The sequence below is a fragment of the Puma concolor genome, chromosome E2 (assembly GCF_028749965.1).
Source record: "Puma concolor isolate L17-30 chromosome E2, mPumCon1.1.hap2, whole genome shotgun sequence".
Lineage (NCBI taxonomy): Eukaryota > Metazoa > Chordata > Mammalia > Carnivora > Felidae > Puma > Puma concolor.
In genome coordinates, this window is record NC_141681.1 from 53,992,014 (window position 1) to 54,012,913 (window position 20,900).

Consider the following 20,900-nt stretch of genomic DNA (forward strand, 5'->3'; position numbering starts at 1 on the left):
GGAGAAGATAGGGGATTTCCCTAAAATGAATGGAGTTTCGGCAGCTGCTTGGGAATATTCCGTAAAGTCCCAGACCCGAGGGAGACTAATCACAATTACCTCCAATTGTAGCCGTTAACCCAGGAAATGCATGAGGGAGAAGCCCTCACACCAGTTAGGAGGAGGAACAGAGAGAAAGAGTTAGCGTCCCCTTGGCTGGAAATGGCCTGTGTTTCCTCCAACAGCCTGGATTCACTTAGAGGAGGCCTATCTAGACATCCAATATGTCAGGGGGGAGTTTACCAGCCAAATACACTTTGGCAAACACATTCTGCAAGAGGCATTTGGGTCTGGGTCGTGATTTAGAGCTGTGAGGGCCTGGACCTAGGGTACCTCTGTCCATTTGCCCTGTTTACTGCAGAAGAGATCTAACTGCTAGATCCTACGGACGCCATGCAGTATTACAGGAGATCAATCCTTTCCTAAATTTTGCAATCCAAATTGTTTCCAGTGGGTTAAAAGACATCCCAGGGGAGACTCCTTGGAGACAGAGGAGGAACTCCCATGCTTCTCCTAGAGAGAAAGCGTCTATTATCCTGACAACCGCCCCACCCCCCGGCTCCCTGGTGGTGTCCCAGGCACAGGAAACGTCAGAGGTTCCCGGTGCCAAAGCGACCCGACACAACCCTCAAACGAAATCGCTATGACCACCGACTAGCCGATTAAGGGCTCCTAAAAGAGGGATGTTAGCATCCCTTCACTTCCCCCAGACTACAGATGGGTGTCTGACGTATGGACGAAATTTGCCTTGCTGAGGAGGACAGTCAACTGTCATTTAGAGCCCGTGGAAAACACTGGAAAAGTTTTGCAAGGGGGAATGACCCAATTTGGTAATTTAAGTAGCAGGTAGTAGAGGACACTGATTGAAAACAGTAAAGGTAGAAATCCACCATGATCTAAGTGACATTCCAACACGTAAGGTCTTCACAGCCAACTTCCCTAAGAAACGGTCCCCGGTTCAATGTTCTTTCAATCGAGTAGTGGTTCCACCAGCTCTCCGTGGGAGGTTCCAAGGCTGGAAGCAGCTAGACCAGAAATGTGGAGGGGATCACCTTAGACCAATGAGGAAGATACCTCACACGGGAATCATAAGATTGGCAGCCGTGTTGGTCCACTTGGCTACTTGGACAGGTGGCTGTCCCATGCACAAGACAGACAACTTTGCCTGAGGACAGGAATAAAGAGAGGGCACCAAGTTTCTGGGTCTCATTACCACCCCACCCAGGGTAGTAACATCCAGCCAAAAGACAGGCTTTCTCCTCCCCATAGAGTAGACACGGGCTAGAGGATTGCAGCCTGAGCAATCCACATGAAAAGGGTTCCAGTAAGACCATACTTCGCGAAAAGCCCCTAAAATGAGAGTAAAGGAAGAAAAGACAAAGTACCTCAGGAGTGTCTGAGCAATGTCACCTATATCCCACCAGGGGGTGGGGAGTGCTAGCTTCTATTTTGCTCTCAGCCTGCCTTATGCTCCCTCAACACTAGGTCTGAGGGAGGAGGGGTCTGGACTTCAGGGTCCCTGGTTCTTACCCTGCTTCAGGTCCCGACAGCACCCCAGGGCCCTGGCTCCGTTGGTCCTGGTTGCTTCCTGACCCCGCTGTTCCCCTTCAGCCTTTGCCTCTGCCCAGGCTCCCAGTACTGGCTGGGGATCCAGAAAAGACAAGAGCAAACCTGGCAGGAAGAGCTGGGAGGGGGCGTCCTGTGAGAGGACGGGCCTGAGGGAAGAGATCTGGGTAGGGCTGGTCCTTCCCCACTCCTTGATTCCGGAATTACATCTCAGCCAGGTGGCTGTGTCGTGATGAAGGGTCGCATGTTCCCAGGCTCTCCTTCTAGGACAGGAGAGCAGCCCCAGAGTTCTCCTCTCGGAAACCAAGAGTGAGGATCAGAGCAGAGCAAATGAGTCCGGTATTTAGACAACCAGATAAATCTTTATTTGTGCCACGGTACTGTGGCCTTTTCCTTCGGTACCTTCGGAACCTGCTCCTGTGAAGGCTGACTCTTTGGGACCTAGCCCTATGGAAGACCCGCCCTGTCAGCGGAGAACCAGGTATTCATGGAATCGATCACCTTCCCAGGCCGAAAGCAAAGGACGCTGGGGGAGGGTGGGGTGCAAATAGCAGAACCAGATTAGGTCCTGAGTGAGGGACACCCCTCCCAGCCTCCCTATATTGGATCTTATTCTCGCAATGACCCCAACTTAGTCAGCAGAGGTAAGCCCCACCCCATCCCCAAGAGAACAACCTCCTCCATTTGGAGGGTGGACATCCCGCCCCTCGCTCCAAGCCCTGACTTCTTCAGTGGGCGACTCACACGGTGAGAATGCCGATGATCAGCACCACAAAGCCCCAGATCAGCAGCCCTATCAGACGGCCTCTCAGCCTATTCTCCAACTTCAGGTACTCTGCCCTCCCGACAGTTAGGGACCGGTCATGCCAGATCTCGGCCAGGGTTCCACTGGTTGATGACCGGGTTACAAACATTGAAGGCTGGGTTACAAAGGTTGAAGACTTGGACGTTGTCTCCACAATGATTCTTTGAGGCAACACTGACGGAAGAAAGGGAAAGAGCAGACCTGAGAGGGTCCCAAGAGCCCTTCGTGGCCCAGGCAAGCTATCTCCACGCCAACCTTCCCCACACCTAGGCCTTCCAGGAGATAATCAGGACCCTAACTGCAGGAAGCATGGTCCAGGTGAGTAGTGGCCACGCCCAGGACAGGAAGCCACACCCCCATGGCCTGAATCCACATCCCACAGGGAAGTTTTAACCCGCAGGCCACGCCCTGAAGATGGCTGTACCCAAAACCCACGGAACTGAACCCCACACTTCTGTCGACTCCCCAGCACTGACCTGTGACTTCAAAATGGATGATCGTGGATGGGCCATGTCGCTCAGTGCCCAACTCGCAGCGGTAGGTACCTGCATCCTCTGGCCCCACGAGGGGCTTGGTCAGGGTGGGTCGTTTCCCCTTGTACACCAAGGTCTCAGAATTGCTCCCCCAAACCTAGACCCAAGTTCAAGAGATCACAGAGGCCTGGGGAATTCAGGCCTTAGGGAGAACAGAGGTGAGATCATCACGGGCTCTCAGTGGGGAAGATGGGAGTCCAGGGTCACTGGTAAGGGCATGGGGTCCCCGGGGATCCGTGGAAGGCAAACCTGGTAGGTCATGGGTCATGGGGATTGTGGGAACAAGCTTGTGGATACAGGGGTCGGCGCTCACACAAGCCTAATGGACTTGGGGTTGAAAGTCCCACCCTGTAAAAGCTGTAGTTGGTCAGGCCTTCAGATAATTTATGCCAGTTGAGTTCACAGTCCAGGACCAAGTCTTCCTTTTCGTGGACGTTGATTTGGCGCACTGGGGACGAGGGTTATGGTGGGGTGCTTCCTCATGGTTCTAGGCCCTCCATCCACTCCCTCCCACTGGGTCCAGGCCCTTCTTTGCCAACAGGCAGGCTTCAGTCTCCGCCCTGTCAAGACTCCATCCCTCCTCTGGCTCCGCCTGTCCTGCGCCAACCCCTCCCGTTGGCCCCAGCCTCTCACCTCCGCAATCTGTGGACTTTCGACAAAGGTAAAGGCGTTTTCTGCATATGTGACACCAGAGCAGAAGCTGCAACATCGTACCTGAGGGGAGAGATCAAGGCTCTATTTATCCTAACAGAGGAGGCTAAAAGGAGAGGGCAGGGTCAAGGGCTGGGGAGGGATCAGGCGCCTAATCCCTAGAGGTCAGCCCAAGGGGCGGGGCTAGAAGGCAGACCTGCCGGAAGAGGGATCTAACCGGGCTCAGTGAGGAGCCCACATGGAATAGGACCAGGAAGTCCGCTGTGCAGAAGGACTACTGGGGACCAGGAACCTCTCAGACGTGGGGAAGGAAGAACCGTCGAGATCCAAAGCAGGAGGAGAAAGGCTGGGTATTCACGGGGCAAGGATGAGGGATAAAAAACCATCTTCCATAATCTGGACTCACCACATTTGTTGGGACAGAAATCTGCCTCAGAAGGAAGAAAAAAATAACGGCATCAGGTTTCTAAGCTAAAGGACATGAGAGAGGGGGAGAAGGAATAGGTGGGGGGTTGGGCTCTTGGGTTGGAGGGAGGAAGGGCCCGGGTGCCTGGAGGTCTGGGTCCAAGGGAGAGCGCGGTCGGGAGAGGTAAGGGGACGGACATAGAAAGCAGGGGCTGGGGACATAGACCCTGGGACTGGTGGAGGAAGGGGCTGTGGTCCCGTACAGAACCCATATTCCCTCACCCTCTCTCTGGAACCGAACGACGTAGCTCTGAAAGCTTTCTTTTTCCCGAGTCAACATCTCAGAGAACTCCTTCTCTAAAGTGTCATCTGGAAAAGCAGCAGGGTGACGTAAAGTGCTTCCCCTCCGCTCCCCACCCCAGGAGTGAGGTACAGGAAGTTTGTCTCTGTCTGAAGGGCATGCCAATTCCCGCTGGGGACTTCTCAGGGAGCGACAATGAAATTGAATGACCACTTAACCACGCCGGCCACGGAGCTAAGCGAGGGCTGGTGTCCAGGCACCGTTATGATCCATTTTAGAGGCGGAAAACCTCCTCCAAGGCCACGCAGCTAGGGGATGACCGGGGGTGGGGGGATTTGAACCTAGGCAGGTTGACTCCAGAGCCAAAAGATTCTGGAGCCTCTCCCCTGGCCTGTGTGTGCATTTACCTCTTAAACCACGGTTTGTGATATATTTCACACTCCTCAGAAAACTCAAGACTGACGTTTCCATTGTGGCTTCATCTGGAGGGACACAGGGGATGTGGGGAGGGGAGACAGAACCTCAGATTCCAAACCTTAAGCTCTCTTGGCTCAGCTAGCGTTACAAACTACAATACCCATGTGGCCGCTGGGCAAGGATGGGGCTGTAAAGCGATTGTCCGCCCGTTGCCTGCTGGGAGTTGTAGTTTTTATCCAAAATGGCAAGGTAAGGCGTAGGGGAAGTGTATTCCTAGCCTTGGCAAGGCCTGGATTCTGCATCCCAGCCTTCTCCATGCCTGAACCCAGTAGACTCTGCCTTCAGCTCTTCCCTCCCGTCCCCCTCCCCCCCCCCGCCCCTAGCAATCCTAGGACTAGACCCCTCGTTTCCCATGACCCAGGGTTCCCACGCTCTACCCTGCCCTCACCGATAACCCCGATAAAGGAACGCTGTAAATTTGGCAGTTTGGTGAAATTCCCCACGGTTGCTTTTATCGTTCTCATCACTTCTCTGTGACGCTCGGGCGCCAGGTGGGTAGGCAGGTATTCCTTATCGAAGGAGTCCAGCGCAGCCACGACACTTCGATCACACGTGACACAGCTCCGGGCAGGAAGCAGGCAGCCGGCTAGCGCCGCCACCAGGAGGGCAACTTGGGGACCCATTTCCCCAGGGCGCTCAGCCCCAACAGAACCCACCAGGACTATCTGGACTTTATGGGGAGGGTCCGCCCACCCCACACGGAGGAGGAAGTGATCGCTAAGGGGAAAGAACCCTTTCCCGGAGACAAGACCCCCAATTTGTTGGGCTCCCGCTTCTCGGTTAGGAAACCGAGGAGTCCGGAGTCCCGATGCACCCTGAACAGCCGCTGCCCGACCTTGAACTTGTCCGTTGACCCTCGAATACAACTAGGGTTTGCTGAAGAGCGGAGTCCAGGCGGAGGGCATTCAGGGGGACGAGCCGGCCACGTCCTTCCGGCTCTGTTACGCCACGACTGAAATTAAGGATGTTGTTGGAGCGAAGGTGAGGTGGCTCACGTGATGCAGAGAGCTTTATGACTGGAGTCAGACCTGAAGATCGCCTCAATGTGCAAGGAAATCCCACAGCGTCTCCCTTCTAGCTTTCCACACAGGCCCCCGACTTACCTAGAGACAATCCAGGCGTGTCCTTGGCCCCGCCCACAAACCCAACTCTGAGTCTGATTGGACGGCAACAAAGGGAGGCTCCGCCTATAGTTCCAGGATAATGCCCTCCGCCCCCTCTCTGCTAGAACTTTTTTCTGGTTCCTCCCAGATGAGGCCCGCGTGTGGTCGCGTTGGGGTGGAGGGGGTGGGGTCAGACTAAAGAGTCTCGGTGGAGGAGAAAGATGGGAGCTTAGCTCCTGGGAACTGGCGTGGAAGATGGCTGGGGACTTGCTCTTGGGTCTGATGGAGGAGGCGTGTGGACCCCTGGGTCCCTGCTTCAGGCCTCAACAGCACCCGGAGCCCTGGCTCCGTCGGCCTGGTTAGTTCAGACCCCACTGTTCCTATTCAGCCTTCGCCTCTGCCCCGGCTCCCAGCACTGGCTGGGGGACAGGAAAAGGCAGTGGAAACCCACTGGAAGAGTGTGGACGGTTGTCATGTGAGGGGTCGGGCCTGGGGGAGGAGATCTGGGTAGGGCTGGCCCTTGATTCGGGAATCACTCCTTGATTCTGGAAGTGCATCTCAGCCAGGTGGCCCTGCCACGCCGAAGGGACCCGGGTTCCCAGTCTATCCTTCTAGGACAGGAGACCCGCCCCAGAGCTCTCCTCTCAGGAAGCCAAAACTGAGAATCTGACCGGAGAAAATGAATCCGATATTTAGGCAACCAGATAAATCTTTATTTAAGCCTTGGTGCTCTGGCCTTTTCTTCGTTCGGTACCTTGGGAAGCTGGGTCTGTGACACCTGGCTCTGTGATAGCTGGGTCTGTGACAGCCGACTTTGTGGACCCTGGTCCTCTGGGGCTGCTGCCTTGTCGGTACGGACCCAGGACTTGACCGAATCGATCAGGGTCCCAGACCTAAAGCAAAGTACGCTGGGGAAGGGTGGGGTGCGATCGTGTAAGCAGATTAGGTCCTGAGTGAGGGACACCCCTCCCAGCCTCCCTATATCTGATCCTTTTCTATGACCCAAGCTTCGCCGCCCTGGGTAAGCACGCCCCTCTTTTCTAAGCCCCTCCCCCTAACACCTCCTCCTACGTCAGGACGTTGGAGACCCCGCCCCTCGCCCCAAGCCCTGCCTTCTCCCGGAGGCGGCTCACGAGGTGGCAAAGCCAAGGATCAGAAACACAAAGCCCCAGATCAGCATCTCGAACAGAAAGCCTCTCAGCACGTCCTTGGGATTCAGACACTCTGACGGCTTGAGGGATCGGAACCGCTGATACTGGGTCCTGGGCTTTGATTTCGGGATCTCCTCAATGACTCTTTTGGGCAACACTGACAGAGGAGAGAGAAGGAGCAGTCCTGGGAGGGCCGGTCGTGGCCCAGGCAAGCTCTGTCCACGCCACCCTTCCCCAGGACCCAGGCCTCCCAGGAGATAAGCACGCCCCTCACTGCCTGAAGCCAGGCCACTGTGAGAGGTGGCCGCACCCTGGGCAGGAAGCCACCCCCCCCTTGGCCTGAAACCACACCCCGACAGAAAGTTAGGCCCCCCAGGGCGCTCGCTGAAGCTGACTGCCCCCCAAACCCAGGACCCTGAGTCCCATACGTCTGTCGACTCCCCAGCTCTGACCTGTGACTTCAAAATGGATGACCGTGGCTGGGCCGGATCGCTCAGTGCCCAACTCGCAGCGGTAGTTACCCGCATCCTCTGGCCTCACCAGTCGCTTGATCAGGGTGGGCCGTTTCCCCTCGGACACCAAGGTCTCAGAATTGCTCCTCCAAACCTAGACCCAAGCTCAAGGGGTCACAGAGGCCTGGGGAATTCAGGGTTTGGGGCAGTACAGGTGTGAGGGCATCACGGGCTCTCAGTGGGGAAGATGGGAGTCCAGGGTCACTGGTAAGGGCATGGGGTCCCCGGGGATCCCTAGAAGTCACACCTGGTGGGTCATGGGTCATGGGGATTGTGGCAACAAGCTTGTGGATGAGGGGGTCGGCGCTCACACAAGCCTTATGGACTTGGGGTTAAAGGGCCCACCCTGTAAAAGCTGTAATAGGTCAGGCCTTGAGATAATTTATGCCAGTCGAGCTCACAGTCCAGGATCAGGTCTTCCGTTTCATGGACGTTGATTTGGCGCACTGGGGACAGGATTTACGGTGGGACACTTCTTGGAGGTTTCCGGCCCTCCCGCCAGTGCCACCCACTTTGTCTAAGCCCCCCTTTCTGTCTCCACCCTCCGCTCCAGTCCCCGCCCTCTCTAGGCCACGTCTCTCCTCTGGCTCCGCCCCTCTTGCGCCAACCCCTGCGGCTGCCCCAGCTCTCTCACCCCCACAATCTCTGGATTTTCGACAAACGTGAAGCTGCTTTTTACAGTTACTGCACCAGATCAGAAGCTGCAGCATTGTACCTGAAGGGACAGGATCCAGCCTGTATTCGCCCTGAGAGGCGAGGCTAAAGGCAGGGCCAAGGTCTGGGGCGGAGTCAGGCGCCTAATCCCTAGAGCTCAGCCCAAGGGGCGGGGCTAGAAGGCAGTCCTCCCTGAAGAGGGGTGTAACCAGTCTCAGGAAAGAGCGCCCAGAGAATAGGACCCGTTGCCCAGGAAGTCCGCTGTGCAGAAGGACTACTGGGGACCAGGAACCTCTCAGACGTGGGGAAGGAAGAACCACCGAGACCCAAAGCCGGAGGAGAAAGGCTGGGTATTTAAGGGGAAAGGATGAAGGATAGAAAACCAGTTCCCATAATCCGGACTCACCACATTTGTTGGGACAGAAGTCTGCCTCAGAAGGAAGAAAAGAGAATTATCAGATTCCTGTTAAAGGGGATGGGGGCGGGAGGAAGGAATAGGCTGGGGGTTGGGCTGTTGGGTTGGAGGGAAGAAGGACCCGGGTGTCTGAATCTCTGGGTCCAAGGGAGGACCGGGTCGGGAGAGGTGAGTGGTTGGACATAGAAAGCAGGGGGCTGGGGACAGGGTCCCTGGGCCTATTGAGGGAAGGGGCCGTGGTCCCTGACGGAAGCCATCTTCCCTCACCCTCTCTTTGGAATCGAGTGACGTAGCCACGAAAGGCTGCCTTTTCCAGAGTCAACATCCAGGAGAACTCCTTCACGAAAGTGTCATCTGGGAAGGAGCAGGGTGACATAGAGTGGTACCCCTCCCCCGCCCACCCCAGGAGGAGATGCAGGAAGTTGGCCTCCATCTGAAGAGGCTGGCGTTCCACCTTGGGGCCATCTCAGGGAGGGACAGTGACATTGAATGACCACTTAACAATGCGGGCCACTGAGCTAAGCGGCCCCTGGCCTGCAGGCACTGTTAGGACCCATTTGAGAGGTGACAAAGTTGCAAAGTCCCTCCCTAAAGGCCACACAGCAAGGGGTGACTGGGCGGGAAGCTGAACCCAGGCAGGTGGGCTCCAGAGCCACCACCAGACCCGTCCTCACCAAAAAACATTTCTCGAAAAGTTTCTGGAGCCCCATCCCCTGGCCCCTGTGTGGATTTACCTGCTACACCACTGTTTCTGATAAGTCTCACACTCCTCAGAAAACTCAAGACTGACGTTTCCATTGTGGCCTCATCTGGAGGGACACAGGGGATGCGGGGAGGGGAGCTAGAACCTCAGATCCCAAGCCTTGAGGTCTCTTGGCTCAGCAGGTGTTAAAAACTACAATACCCATGAGGCTACTGGACCAGCCCAGGGCTGTAAATGGCTGGCACGCCCGTTGCCTTCTGGGAGTTGTATTTTTTTTTTCCATATAAAATTGCCACGTAAGGACTAGGGGAACAGTGTATTGGGAATCTGCATCCCAGCCTTCTCCATTCACGAACCCAGTACAGTCTCCCTCCAGTCTTTCGCTTCCTTCCCTCCTGCCCGCTCCCGCAACAATCCTAGAACGCAGACCCCTCTTTTCCCTCGACCCCTGGATTCGCACTCTCTACCCTGCCCTCACCGATAACCCCCAGAAAGGTATCCTCTAAATCTGGCAGGTCCCGGAAATTCCTCACGGTTTGTCTTATCTTTTCCATCACTTCTCTGTGACGCTCGGGGGCGAGGTGGGTAGGCAGGTATTCCTTTTCCAAGGCGTCCAGCGCGGCCACGACCCTTGGATCACAAGTGACACAGCTCCGGGCAGGAAGCAGGCAGCCGGCCAGCGCCGCCACCAGGAGGGCTACTTGGGGACCCATTGGGGCCAGGGGGCTCAGCCCCGCACAGAACCCCGGGGAGGGTCCTCCCACCCCACTCGGAGGAGGTGATCGCTGACCGGAAAGAACCCCTTCCCCGAGATTAAGACCCCCCAATTTGCAGGGCTCCCCCTTCTCGGTTAGGAAGCCGAGGAGTCCGGAGTCCCGATGCACCCTAGACAGCCGCTGCCCGACCTTGACCTTGAATGTTGCACCCTGGAATACTAGGGTTCGCTGAAGGGCCGAATCCAGGCTGGGGGCCTTTAGAGGGGACGAGCCGGTCACGTCCTTCCACTCTATTTGCCACGGCTAAAATCGAGGATGTTGTGGATCGAGGGTGAGGTTGGTCACGTGACGTGGAGAGCTTTATGACTGGAGTCAGACTCGAAGGTCGCCTCAATCCCACAGAGTCCCTCTTCTTCCTTTCTCCTTGGGGCGCCGACTTCTCTAGAGACACTCTGGGCCGGTTTCCTTGGCCCCGCCCACAAACCCAACTCTGAGTCTGATTGGACGGCAACAAAGGGAGGCCCCGCCTATTGTTCCAGGATCTCGCAGACCGACCCCTCTCTGACTAGAACTTTCATCTCATCCTCCCAGATGAGGCCCTTGTGTGGTCGCGTTGGGGTGGAGGGGGCTGGGGTCAGAGTAAGGAGTCTGGGTGGAGGAGACGGATGGGAGCTTAACTCCTGGGAACTGGCGTGGAAGATGGCTGGGGACCGGCTCTTGGGTCTGATGCAGGAGGGGTGTGGACCCCTGGTCCCGCGGTTCTTGCTCTGCTTCGGGTCCCAACAGCACCTCGGCGCCCTGTCTTCGTTGACCCGGGTTGGTTCTTGACCCCTCTGCCCTGGCTCCCAGCACTGGCTGGGGGACAGGAAAAGGCCAGAGGAAACTCTGGCTGGAAGAGCGGGGAGGGGGCGTCCTGTGAGGGGGCGAGGCTGGGGGAGGAGATCTGGGTAGGGCTGGCCCTTCCCCACTCCTCGATTGGGGAATTACATCTCAGCCAGGGGGCCCTGCCATGACCAAGGGACCCGGGTTCCCGGGCTCTCCTTCTAGGACAGGAGGCGAGCCCCAGGCCTCTCCTCTCGGAAAGCCAAAATGAGGATCAGACCCGAGGAAATGAATCCGGTATTTAGGCAACCAGATAAATCTTTATTTGTGACTTGGTGCTGTGTCGTTTTCTTTCGGTGCCTTCGGAACCTGGCTCTGCAGGGCGGCTACTTTGTTAGTGAGGAACCAGGACTTTATGGAATCCATCACGTTCCCAGGCAGAAAGCAAAGTACGCTGGGGGAGGGCGGGGGATGATAGTGGAACCAGGTTAGGTCTTGAGGGATAGCCCTCCTCGCCTCCCTATATTTGGTCTTATTCCAGCAATGACCCAGGCTGGATCATCACTACCATTTTCTAAGGCCTCTCCCTTAAAGGACCCCCTCCCGCATTGGGATTTGGAGACCCCGTCCCTCTGTTCGTGCCCCGCCTTCATCAGGGTTGGCTCACGCGGTGACAAAGCTGATGATCAGCACCACAAAGCCCCAGATCAGCAGCCCTACCAGAACGCTTCTCAGCACCTTCTCGGGCTTAGGGTACTCTGAAGGCTGGAGGGTTGGGGACAGCTGCTCCTCGGTTTCAAAGTTTGATGTCGGTGTCTCCTCAATGATTCTTTGAGGCAACACTGATAGAGGAGAGAGAAAGAGCAGCCTTGGGAGGCCACCAAGGTCCCCCGTGGCCCGGGCAAGCTCCCTCCCCTCCAACCTTCCCCCAAGACCCGGGCCTTGGAAGAGACAATCGCGACCCTGTCTGCCTGGACCCCGGCCACCGTGGCGGGTGGCCACACCCCCGTGGCCTGAAATGACACCCCGACAGGAAGTTTTGCCCCATAGGCCATGCCCCAAGCTGACTGTCCCCTAACCCCAGGACCCTGATTCCCACACTTCCGTCGACTCCCCAGCTCTGACCTGTGACCTTAAAATGGATGACCGTGGCTGGGAGGGATCTCACAGTGCCCAACTCACAGCGGTAGTCACCTGCATCCTCTGGCCCCACCAGGGGCTTGGTCAGGGTGGGCTGTTTCCCCTTGTACACCAACGTCTCAGAATTGCTCCCCCAAACCTAGACCCAAGCTCAAGGGGTCACAGAGGCCTGGGGAGTTCAGGGTTTGGGGAAGTACAGGTGTGAGGGCATCACGGGATCTCAGTGGGGGAGATGGGAGTCTAGGGTCACTGGTAAGGGCATGGGGTCCCCGGGGACCCGTAGAAGTCAAACCTGGTAGGTCATGGGTCATGGGGATTGTGGGAACAAGCTTGTGGATACCGGGGTGGGCGCTCAACCAAGCCTAATGGACTTGGGGTTGATGGGGTTGAAGGGCCCACCCTGTAAAAGCTGTAATAGGTCAGGCCTTGAGATAATTTATGCCAGTTGAGCTCACAGTCCAGGAGCAAGTCTTCCTTTTCGTGGACGTTGATTTGGCGCACTGGGGACAGGCGGTTACGGTGGGATGCATCTTGGTTCTCCCTCAACTCCCTCGCACTTGTTCTTGGCCCCCACTTTTCTGGTGGGCCGGCTCCTTTCTTTGGCCTCTCTAGATCCCGGCTCTCCTCTCGCTCCGCCCCTCTTGCGCCAACCCCCCACCCCCTCCAGCTGGCTCAGCTCTCTCACCACCGCAATCTGTGGACTTTCGACAAACGTGAAGCTGCTTTTTACAATTACTGCACCAGATCAGAGGCTGCAACATCATACCTGAAGGGGCAGGATCAAGGTTGCATTTATCCTGATAGAAAAGACTAAAAAGAGAGAGCAGGGTCAAGGGCTGGGGCGGGGCCCAGCGCCTAATCCCGAGAGGTCAGCCCAAGGGGCGGGGCTAGAAGGCAGACCTGCCGGAAGAGGGATCTAACCCGGCTCAGTGAGGAGCCCACATGGAATAGGACCCGCTGTCCAGGAAATCCGCTGTGCAGAAGGGCCACTGGGGACCAGGAACCTCTCAGACGTGGGGAAGGAAGAACCATCGAGACCCAAAGCAGGAGGAGAAAGGCTGGGTATTAACCGGGGCCAGAATGGGGGATAGAAAACCAGCTTCCCTAATCTGGACTCACCACATTTGTTGGGACAGAAATCTGCCTCAGAAGGAAGAAAAAAAAAAAGTTATGAGATTTCTAAGTTAAAGGACACGAGAGAGGGGGAGAAGGAATAGGTTGGGGTTTGGGCTCTTGGGTTGGAGGGAGGACGCTGTTGGGAGAGGTGAGGGGCTGGACATAGAGAAGCAGAGGACTGGGGACAGGGACCCCGGGACTGGTGGAGGAAGGGGCTGTGGTTCCTGAGGGAACCTATCTTCCCTCACCCTCTCTTTGGAACCGAGCAACATTGCGCTGAAAGGCTGCCTTTTCCAGAGTCAACATCCAGGAGAACTCTTTCACAAAAGTGTCATCTGGGAAAGAGCAGGGTGACAGAGTGCGACCCCTCCTCCCACCCACCCCAGGAGGAGGTACAGGTACCCGTCTGAAGAGGCTGGCGTTCCAGGTTGGGGCCATCTCCGAGAGGGGCAGTGAAATTGAATGACCACTTAACCATGCTGGCCACAGGGCTAAGTCACTGGCCTGGGTGCAGGCACCGTTATGACCCAGTTTGGAGGTGACAAAGCTGTGATATCCCTCCCTAAAGGCCACACAGCCAGGGGATGACAGGGCCGGTGTTTGAACCTAGGCAGTTTGGCTCCAGAGCCAAAGGATTCCGAAGCCCCTCCCCTGGCCACTCTGCCATTTACCTGCTATGTCACTGTTTGTGATAAGTGTCATACTCCTCAGAAAACCCAACACTGACGTTTCCATTGTGGCCTCATCTGGAGGGACACGGGGGATGCGGGGAGGGGAGATAGAACCTCAGATTCGAAGCTTTGTGGTCCCATTGGCTCGGCTAGTGTTAAAAACTACAATGCCCATGTGGCTACTGGGCAAGGCTAGGGCTGTAAAGGATTGCCTGTCTGTTGCCTTCTGGGAGTTGTAGTTTTTTACATAAAATTGCAGGGTAAGGGGTAGAACACAGTATTTCCTAGCGCTCAGAAAGCCCTGGAATCTGCATCTCAGCCCTCTCCATCACGAACCCAGTAGACTCTGGCTCCGGCCCTTCCCTCCCTCCCCGCACCCCGTCCCTGCTCCCAGGAATCCTAGCACCAGACTCCTCTTTTTCCACGACCCGGGGTTCCCACGCTCTACCCTGCCCTCACCTATAACCCCCATAAAGGCATCCTCTAAATATGGCAGGTCCCAGAAATTTCTCACGGTTTGTCTTATCGTTTCCATCACTTGTCTCTGACGCTCGCGCGCCATGTGGGTAGGCAGGTATTCCTTTTCCAAGGCGTCCAGCGCGGCCACGACCCTCTGATCACATATGACACAGCCCCCGGCAGGAAGCAGGCAGCCGGCTAGCGCCGCCACCAGGAGGGCTACTTGGGGACCCATTGCGGCCACAGCGCTCAGCCCGCACAGAACCCTGGGAGGGTCCTCCCACCCCACACGGAAGGGGTGATCAGTAACGGGAAAGAACCCCTTCCCCGAGAGTAAGACCCCTCAGTTTGCAGGGCTCCCCCTTCTCGGTTAGGAAACCGAGGAGTCCGGAGTCCCGATGCACCCTAGACAGCCGCTGCCGGACCTTGACCTTGAATGTTGCACCCTGGAATACTAGAGTTCGCTGAAGGGCCGAATCCAGGCTGAGGGCCTTTAGAGGGGACGAGCCGGTCACGTCCTTCCACTTTATTTGCCACGGCTAAAATTGAGGACGTTTCTGGAGCGAAGGTGAGGTTGGTCACGTGATGTGGAGAGCTTTGTGACTGGAGTCCGAGTCACCGTTTCCCCCGATCTACAAGGAATTCCCACAGCCTCCCCCTTCTAGCTTCGGACGTGGGGGCGCGACTTCCCTGGAGACACGCCCAGGAGCTTCCTCGGCCCCGCCCACAGACCCAACTCTGAGTCCGATTGGACGGCAACAAAGGAAGGCTCCGCCTATGGTTCCAGGAAATCGCAAAGAGGCCTCCTTCTCAGACTAGAAGTTTCATCTGGTCAGCTCAGGCGAGGGCATCTGCCCTTCAGCCTCCTCTCGTCCCTGAGTTTCTGAGCCCAGGCTTCGGCTAGATGCCTGGGATCTTTTGGAATGTTTGGCGTCAAGCCACGGAATTGGGAAGTGGCCCTTTCTAGCCGCAGGACTACGACTCCCAGGAGGCCCTGGGGTGTCTCCCTGGCCAGAGTTCCACACTTTACTCACTCCCTCCTCCTCCTTCTCTCCGTAGCTGAGGGGCTGGATGCCAGGGTTCCAGAAGAAAGAGGCCTAGAGCCAATACTAAGAACCTGGGGCTCAGACCTATGGGTCCTGGAAGGTCTCTCTCTCCTTTTCTACATCAAGAATCAAACCACCATAAAAACTGGAACCGCGGGGCGCCTGGGTGGCTCAGTGGGTTGAGCGTCCGTCCGGCTTCGGCTCAGGTCATGATCTCACCATTCAAGCCCCGCGTCGGGCTCTGTGCTGACAGCTCCGAGACCGGAGCCTCCTTCGGATTCTGTGTCCCCCTCTCTCTCCGCCCCACCCCTGCTTATGCGCTGCCTCTCTCTTGTCTTTCAAAAATGAATAACCATTAAAACAAAACAGGAACCGCGACTCACACAAGCCTGAAAACAGGAGGCTGCCAGATCTCAGCAGGGACAATACCCCTAGACGTGAGCAGTTCTGGATTTCCCCTCTTACACACACACACACACACACACACACACACACACACAGTGGGCGCCACAACACCTGCAGAGACAGGATTTGGTGGTGTGGACTTTTAATTCATACCTCCCTCTCTCCCACCTGTGGCAGCTGAATAGTGAATGATCCCTCAAAACTCCCTGAGAAGACTAAAAAAAGGGGGGCTTGGATTCTTCTGGGTAGGTAGGAGACGCGATCAGAGTTGTCTGTAATAAAGCTAGGTACCTTCATCCCCTACAAAAAAGCACCAAGGGGGTCCTGGAATCTGAGTCAAGAATCCCATCCTCCTTGGCCAGACCTTGTGCTCTGGCCTGGGTTTCAGGCCAGCCCGGGTCCCGTATACTTTCAGACCTTCAGATCCTTTCATTCTTTTTTTAATGTTTATTTATTTTTGAGAGAGAGAAAGAGAGGTCGAGCGGGGGTGGAGGGGTGGGGACAGCGAGAGAGGGAGACGCAGAATCCGAAGCAGGCTCCAGGCTCTGAGCCGTGAGCACAGAACCCCACTGGGGCCCAAACTCACGAACCATGAGATCATGACCTGAGCCAAAGTCGAAGGCTGAACTGACTAAGCCACCCAGGTGCCTACAGAGCCTTTGAAGCCCGAAACCGGGTTTAGTGGTTCTGTGAAATCAGAGGAAGCTCAGGTTGGCAAGGGTCCCCATACCTGTAGCTTTCTGCAAGCCCAAAAGAAACATTCATGACGTTTATTTATGCTGGCTGAATTCCAGAAAATCGATCCCGTTACATCCAACAGCCCAGCTGCAGAGAAGGAAACTTTCTTAATTGAGAAGAAAGGTAACCTTAACTCAGAGCCAACTTGTAAAGTGCCTGTCTTTGGCAGTTTTTGACAAAAAAAAAAAAAAAAAGTCTCTAGGTTTCTGGAAGGCTTTCCTCCAGGAGCTGCTGTATTTCAGCATCCATACCTCTCCCCCACCTGTGGAGGAACAGTCCCACGTTTTAGTCTATCTGCTCAAAATAGACTCTCTGGGGCGCCTGGGTGGCTCAGTCGGTTAAGTGTCTGACTTCGGCTCAGGTCATGATCTCGCGGTTCGTGAGTTCGAGCCCCACCTCAGACTCTGGAGCCTGCTTTGGATTCTGTGTCTCCCTCTCCCTCTCTCTGCCCCTCCCCTGCTTGCTCTCTGCCTCTGTCTCAAAAATAAACATATAAAAAAAAAATTCAAGGGGCACCTGGGTGGCTCAGTCAGTTAAGCCCCCGGCTTCAGCTCAGGTCATGATCTCTAGATCTGCGAGTTCGAGCCCGAGTCGGGCTCTGTGCTGACAGCTCGGAGCCGGGAGCCCGCTTCCGGTTCTGTGTCTCCCTCTCTCTCTGCCCCTCCCCTGCTCACGCTCTGTCTCTGTCTCTCTCTCAAAAATAAACATTAAAAAACATATTTTTGGGGCGCCTGGGTGGCGCAGTCGGTTAGGCGTCCGACTTCAGCCAGGTCACGATCTCGCGGTCCGTGAGTTCGAGCCCCGCGTCGGGCTCTGGGCTGATGGCTCGGAGCCTGGAGCCTGTTTCCGATTCTGTGTCTCCCTCTCTCTCTGCCCCTCCCCCGTTCATGCTCTGTCTCTCTCTGTCTCAAAAATAAATAAACGTTGAAAAAAAAATTAAAAAAAAAAAACCATATTTTTTTTTCTTTTTAAATTTCAAAAACGGGCCTTTGTCTTTCTTTTTCTCAGAGGCTGAGAGGTTGGACAGATTTCCCACCTCACGGGACAGACACTTTGTGTTCTGCCAGTCTTTCTGGCAGTGGCTGAGGTGTTGAACTTCTGAGTGTTCCCTTCCTGAGATCCTCCTAGAATTCCAGAACCTCATCCCCTCTGGGGGAGCCCTGCAGGATTCTCCACAGGCCTGAGACCTGGCCTTCTCTAGAACCACTCCAGAAACACAGCAGGGGAGTGGATGAGTGCTTGCTGTGGACTACCCCTAAGTTCTTTCAGTCCTGAAGATTGTCCTTCTCTTCTAGAAAAGACCAGAGGCAACATTAGAAGGGGGGGGGAGTTCTCCGTTTTTGGGGTGAAGCCGTCCAGAAGTACCCTGGATCCGTGCTGGGAACAGTGGGTAAGGCATTGCCTTCCAGAACTGACGTGAGCCTCTCTGGACATTGCCAGGCCTCAGGAAAAGATCCCCTGCTGGTTCTAGAACGTCCAGGCAGTTACAGAAAGCCCCTAGGTTTCTCTTTCTCCAAGTCCTCTTTCTCCAAGTCTAGCCAACTAGGATTACTCTAGAAATGGGTGCCCGCCTGCTACGGGGCTACCACAAGCTTCTCCAGAAGCCGCTAGGCCCCCGGAGACCCAGAACGCTGGCCCGAGCTATTCCAGAAAGTCTCCCCGCTGCTCAAGGCCCAGCCAACGAGCGGAGGGGAGACAAGTCTGCGTTAATGCCCACCCACTCGGGCAAGAAGGCAGCCTCGGGCTTAAAGATCTTCAGGAAGTTGGAGTCGGGCAGGGTGAAGTTGGCCAGGTAGACGGTGTCCCCACCGGTCAGGTAGGCGGCCCAGAAGCCAAAAGTGCCAATGGTCATGATGGTGTGGTTGCACTGCGTGAGCAGCGCGAAGTCCCTCCCCGGCGAGCCCTCCTGCCCGTCGCCGGCAAAGATCACATCCCCACGGGACGTGTCCATGTTTTCCCGGCACCACTCCATGCCGTTGCTGGTGACCACAAAGACGGGGTCTTCGTGCCGTGCCCGGAACCAGTCCATAGCCTGCCGGAGGTAAGCGCGGTCGCCTACCACCCCCTTCCAGCGGTGGGGCATGACCCGCAGGTAGTCCCCGCGGCGCACGTGGACGCCCACGAAGGTTCGAGGGCGGTCCCCGGTGGGGCCCAGGCGGAGCCGGCTCAGCAGACCCTGGGCCTCTCGCCGAAGGTGGTCGTGCAGCGTGAATTCCCTGCGGATCTGCTCCCGGAGGTGGTGGAAGAAGGTCCAGGAGCAGGGAAAGCCGGTGAGCTTCAGCAAGGGGTCCCTCAGGCGGGCGTACTCCCGGGACATCCAGTCGTGGAGCTCCAGCTCCCGCCAGGGCGTGTGGCTGTCCACCTCGGGCGCCAGCACCGGCAGGGTGATGCGGAACACGGGGGCCAGGGCGGCGTGCATGGCGGGCAGGATGAAGGCCCGGCGACTGTTGAGCTGGGCCAGGGCCAGGAGCGTGGCATACTGCCCCATCTGGTTACCGAACCGGCCGTCTGGGTGGATGGTCCAGGTTCCCGAGAGGGAGGCGGGGGGCTTGAGGCAGGCGGAGGTGTTGGGGGACAGGCAGAGGATGGCCACGGGGGATGGCACCGGGCGGCGGCCTGGACACAGGGCCGTCAGGGCCAGGCCGTTGGGAAAGAGGTCTTGGTGGACGTAGAGGAACAAGGTGGCTGAAAGGACACACACTAGCAGGAAAGCCACACAGAGCTGCCGTTGGCTGGGGGCCCACATGGCTGCACGGGAGGAAAGGTGAATTAGCGGGGCCCCGAAGCCCCAGGAGGAAGTGTCCGTGGGCAGGGGCCTGGGGGAACGAGGAAACCAAGGCTTGAGACTCCTGGGTCCCGGGGAAAGGGGATCAGGGGCCTGGATCTGAGGGAGGGGAGGGAGGTGGACGCTTGGAACTGCAGGGATGGGGACGGCGAATGTCGAAAACTGGTGTTTCCAAGATAGCAACGGGTCTCGGAGCCGGCCTGCCACATCCGCACCTTGGAATCTGGCTCTCCGGGCCGGGAAGTCCCACTTTAGTTGGGTGATGTGCCACCCACTCCTCTCTGGGGTGGGCCTGGTGGAGGGAGGGTGAGGACTCCGCCATGGGGGTGACGGGAAGAGACGGGCCAGGTGGAACATGAGAGGCTGGAGGTCGGGGACTGGATGAGGGATCTCGGCCTCTGGACGAGCAGGAGTTGGGGGGGTGGGGTGGAGACTCCTGGGGTCCTACGGGGCTAGCGGTTGGGGCTGCGCCTCCTGGGACCGAAGGCCCCGATTCCTGGGTCCCAGGCATCCTCCGGTCCCACTCACCTGAGCTCCTGGCGGGTGACAGAGCCACAGCGGGCTTAGAGAGGCTGGAGCGCGCCGACCGCAGGTGCAGCCCACATCCGGCCGCCCCCGGAACCCGGGACTCCGGGATCCTAGGCTCGGCAGCCCTCCCCTCCATGCCGCCTCCCCCGACTGGCTCCTAGGGCTCGGGGGAGGGAGGAAGGAGATGGGCGCGGTTCCGAGACTCCCAGCCTCCGCCCCTCCCGACCTGGGCAGGTAGGTCGGAGGCGGAGCCCCGCCCCCGCCCCGGCGCCCCAGGCTAAGCTGGTAACCCCCGCCCCCCCCCCCCGCCCTCCCCAGACCCGGGGACCCGCGCCCGGCCCCCTCCTCCTCGGCCCCGGCCCGCGGGCGGGCTCTCCAGGGCCAGCCTCCACAGCATGGAGACCCGGCGCCCAGCCGCAATGCCGGACCCAGGTATTCGGGTCCATCGACTTCTCCCCCTTCTCCCGAGCCTGGGCTGAAGGGCCGCCCAGAGTATCTGGATGCTCCGAGCCCGGCCACGCCCCAGCCGCTGGGGAGGGCGCAGACACCAGGCCCGGGCGGGGGCGAAGATCCTCCGCCCTCTGCCGGGTCCTCCCGGTGGGGAGGCAGAACCTGTTTGCCAGGCCTGCTCCAGGAGCCGATGGAAACCTCCTCCAGCTCTCAGGGTCCCGAACGTGGGCGCCTCCGGCCCGAAAGTGTGTCCCCGCGCACACCGGGGGCCGCTGATTCCCCGTCTCCGCGCGGTGCACCTGCGAACTGCTGAGCCTCTCCTTTTGAGGAATCGTACGATCCGGGGTCCGACGGCTCCTCTCCAGACGGGCGCGTCCCGGGGGCAGCGTCTCCCCGAGGGCGAGGAGGAGAAAGCAGGAGGGGAAGCGGGCCTGTCATGCCCAGCCGCACCGGGAGGCTGGGGCCCCAGGTTGGGGATCCAGGGCCTCGGCTCCGCGGTGTATACCTGGAGCCGCTTCCATTGTCCGGGCGGTTCCGCCACCCCCTCCCCCCCCGCCCCACTTCCCTGGGCTGGAGCCGTGTGATCATTGTCATTCAATAAATCAAAGCTAAAGACCCAGGAATTTGACTCCCCTCTCCAGAGAGTGGACCGTGATGTCTCCAGACCCAAGCCCCTCCTTCCACAGACCCAGGATTTCCAGCCCCAGCC

General features: G+C 57.6%; 4 protein-coding genes and 1 long non-coding RNA gene across 7 annotated transcripts; 1 reads left to right on the forward strand and 4 right to left on the reverse strand.

Annotated features, from left to right (window-relative positions):
- Window positions 1–1,947: 1,947 nt before the first annotated feature.
- LOC112850689 (izumo sperm-egg fusion protein 1-like) lies at window positions 1,948–5,897 on the reverse strand. The gene is made up of 9 exons (XM_025914214.2): window positions 5,166–5,897; window positions 4,708–4,782; window positions 4,282–4,368; window positions 4,001–4,021; window positions 3,577–3,657; window positions 3,291–3,391; window positions 2,887–3,040; window positions 2,350–2,584; window positions 1,948–2,131 (listed from the first exon to the last, which is right to left on the reverse strand). The coding sequence occupies exons 1-9, from the start codon at window positions 5,398–5,400 to the stop codon at window positions 2,053–2,055; spliced, it is 1,068 nt and encodes a 355-aa protein (XP_025769999.1). The 5' UTR covers window positions 5,401–5,897; the 3' UTR covers window positions 1,948–2,052.
- A 674-nt stretch (window positions 5,898–6,571) lies between these two features.
- Window positions 6,572–10,043, reverse strand: LOC147573730 (izumo sperm-egg fusion protein 1-like). The gene is made up of 9 exons (XM_086690317.1): window positions 9,794–10,043; window positions 9,347–9,421; window positions 8,880–8,966; window positions 8,604–8,624; window positions 8,178–8,258; window positions 7,889–7,989; window positions 7,484–7,637; window positions 7,014–7,188; window positions 6,572–6,788 (listed from the first exon to the last, which is right to left on the reverse strand). The coding sequence occupies exons 1-9, from the start codon at window positions 10,026–10,028 to the stop codon at window positions 6,593–6,595; spliced, it is 1,125 nt and encodes a 374-aa protein (XP_086546443.1). The 5' UTR covers window positions 10,029–10,043; the 3' UTR covers window positions 6,572–6,592.
- A 246-nt stretch (window positions 10,044–10,289) lies between these two features.
- LOC147573731 (uncharacterized) lies at window positions 10,290–11,189 on the forward strand. The gene is made up of 2 exons (XR_015244995.1): window positions 10,290–10,847; window positions 11,079–11,189. It is a non-coding gene; the product is annotated as an uncharacterized LOC147573731 (long non-coding RNA).
- Window positions 11,154–15,450, reverse strand: LOC112850783 (izumo sperm-egg fusion protein 1-like). Of its 3 annotated transcripts, none has more exons than XM_086690318.1 (9): window positions 14,240–15,448; window positions 13,781–13,855; window positions 13,358–13,444; window positions 13,113–13,133; window positions 12,679–12,759; window positions 12,393–12,493; window positions 11,979–12,132; window positions 11,521–11,695; window positions 11,154–11,307 (listed from the first exon to the last, which is right to left on the reverse strand). In XM_086690318.1, exons 1-9 carry the CDS (start codon window positions 14,472–14,474, stop codon window positions 11,175–11,177), a joined length of 1,062 nt encoding a protein of 353 aa, XP_086546444.1. In that variant the 5' UTR covers window positions 14,475–15,448; the 3' UTR covers window positions 11,154–11,174. The 3 variants fall into 3 exon arrangements, with proteins under 3 accessions (XP_086546444.1, XP_086546446.1, XP_086546445.1); XM_086690320.1 differs by having other exon boundaries at window positions 11,574–11,695; window positions 14,240–15,441; XM_086690319.1 differs by lacking the exon at window positions 13,113–13,133 and having other exon boundaries at window positions 14,240–15,450.
- Window positions 15,451–17,373: 1,923 nt separating this feature from the next.
- FUT1 (fucosyltransferase 1 (H blood group)) lies at window positions 17,374–19,986 on the reverse strand. The gene is made up of 2 exons (XM_086690300.1): window positions 19,742–19,986; window positions 17,374–19,176 (listed from the first exon to the last, which is right to left on the reverse strand). Exons 1-2 carry the CDS (start codon window positions 19,875–19,877, stop codon window positions 18,095–18,097), a joined length of 1,218 nt encoding a protein of 405 aa, XP_086546426.1. The 5' UTR covers window positions 19,878–19,986; the 3' UTR covers window positions 17,374–18,094.
- Window positions 19,987–20,900: the final 914 nt, after the last annotated feature.

Excerpts from the sequence above, each read along its gene's own strand:
- FUT1 (XM_086690300.1), bottom strand. The coding sequence starts at position 19,877 with ATGGAGGGGAGGGCTGCCGAGCCTAGGATCCCGGAGTCCCGGGTTCCG. Across the intron at positions 19,177-19,741 it reads GTCACCCGCCAGGAGCTCAG|CCATGTGGGCCCCCAGCCAA; the intron begins GTGAGTGGGACC and ends CCTCCCGTGCAG.
- LOC147573730 (XM_086690317.1), bottom strand. The coding sequence starts at position 10,028 with ATGGGTCCCCAAGTAGCCCTCCTGGTGGCGGCGCTGGCCGGCTGCCTG. Across the intron at positions 8,625-8,879 it reads CACTCGATTCCAAAGAGAGG|ACTTCTGTCCCAACAAATGT; the intron begins GTGAGGGAAGAT and ends CTTCTGAGGCAG. Across the intron at positions 7,638-7,888 it reads CCTATTACAGCTTTTACAGG|GTTTGGAGGAGCAATTCTGA; the intron begins GTGGGCCCTTTA and ends GCTTGGGTCTAG.
- LOC112850783 (XM_086690318.1), bottom strand. The coding sequence starts at position 14,474 with ATGGGTCCCCAAGTAGCCCTCCTGGTGGCGGCGCTAGCCGGCTGCCTG. Across the intron at positions 13,856-14,239 it reads TGCCTTTATGGGGGTTATAG|ATGAGGCCACAATGGAAACG; the intron begins GTGAGGGCAGGG and ends GTGTCCCTCCAG. Across the intron at positions 11,308-11,520 it reads ATCATCAGCTTTGTCACCGC|CGTACTTTGCTTTCTGCCTG; the intron begins GTGAGCCAACCC and ends GCCCTCCCCCAG.
- LOC112850689 (XM_025914214.2), bottom strand. The coding sequence starts at position 5,400 with ATGGGTCCCCAAGTTGCCCTCCTGGTGGCGGCGCTAGCCGGCTGCCTG. Across the intron at positions 3,392-3,576 it reads AAAGTCCACAGATTGCGGAG|TGCGCCAAATCAACGTCCAC; the intron begins GTGAGAGGCTGG and ends CCTCGTCCCCAG. Across the intron at positions 3,041-3,290 it reads CCAACTACAGCTTTTACAGG|GTTTGGGGGAGCAATTCTGA; the intron begins GTGGGACTTTCA and ends ACTTGGGTCTAG.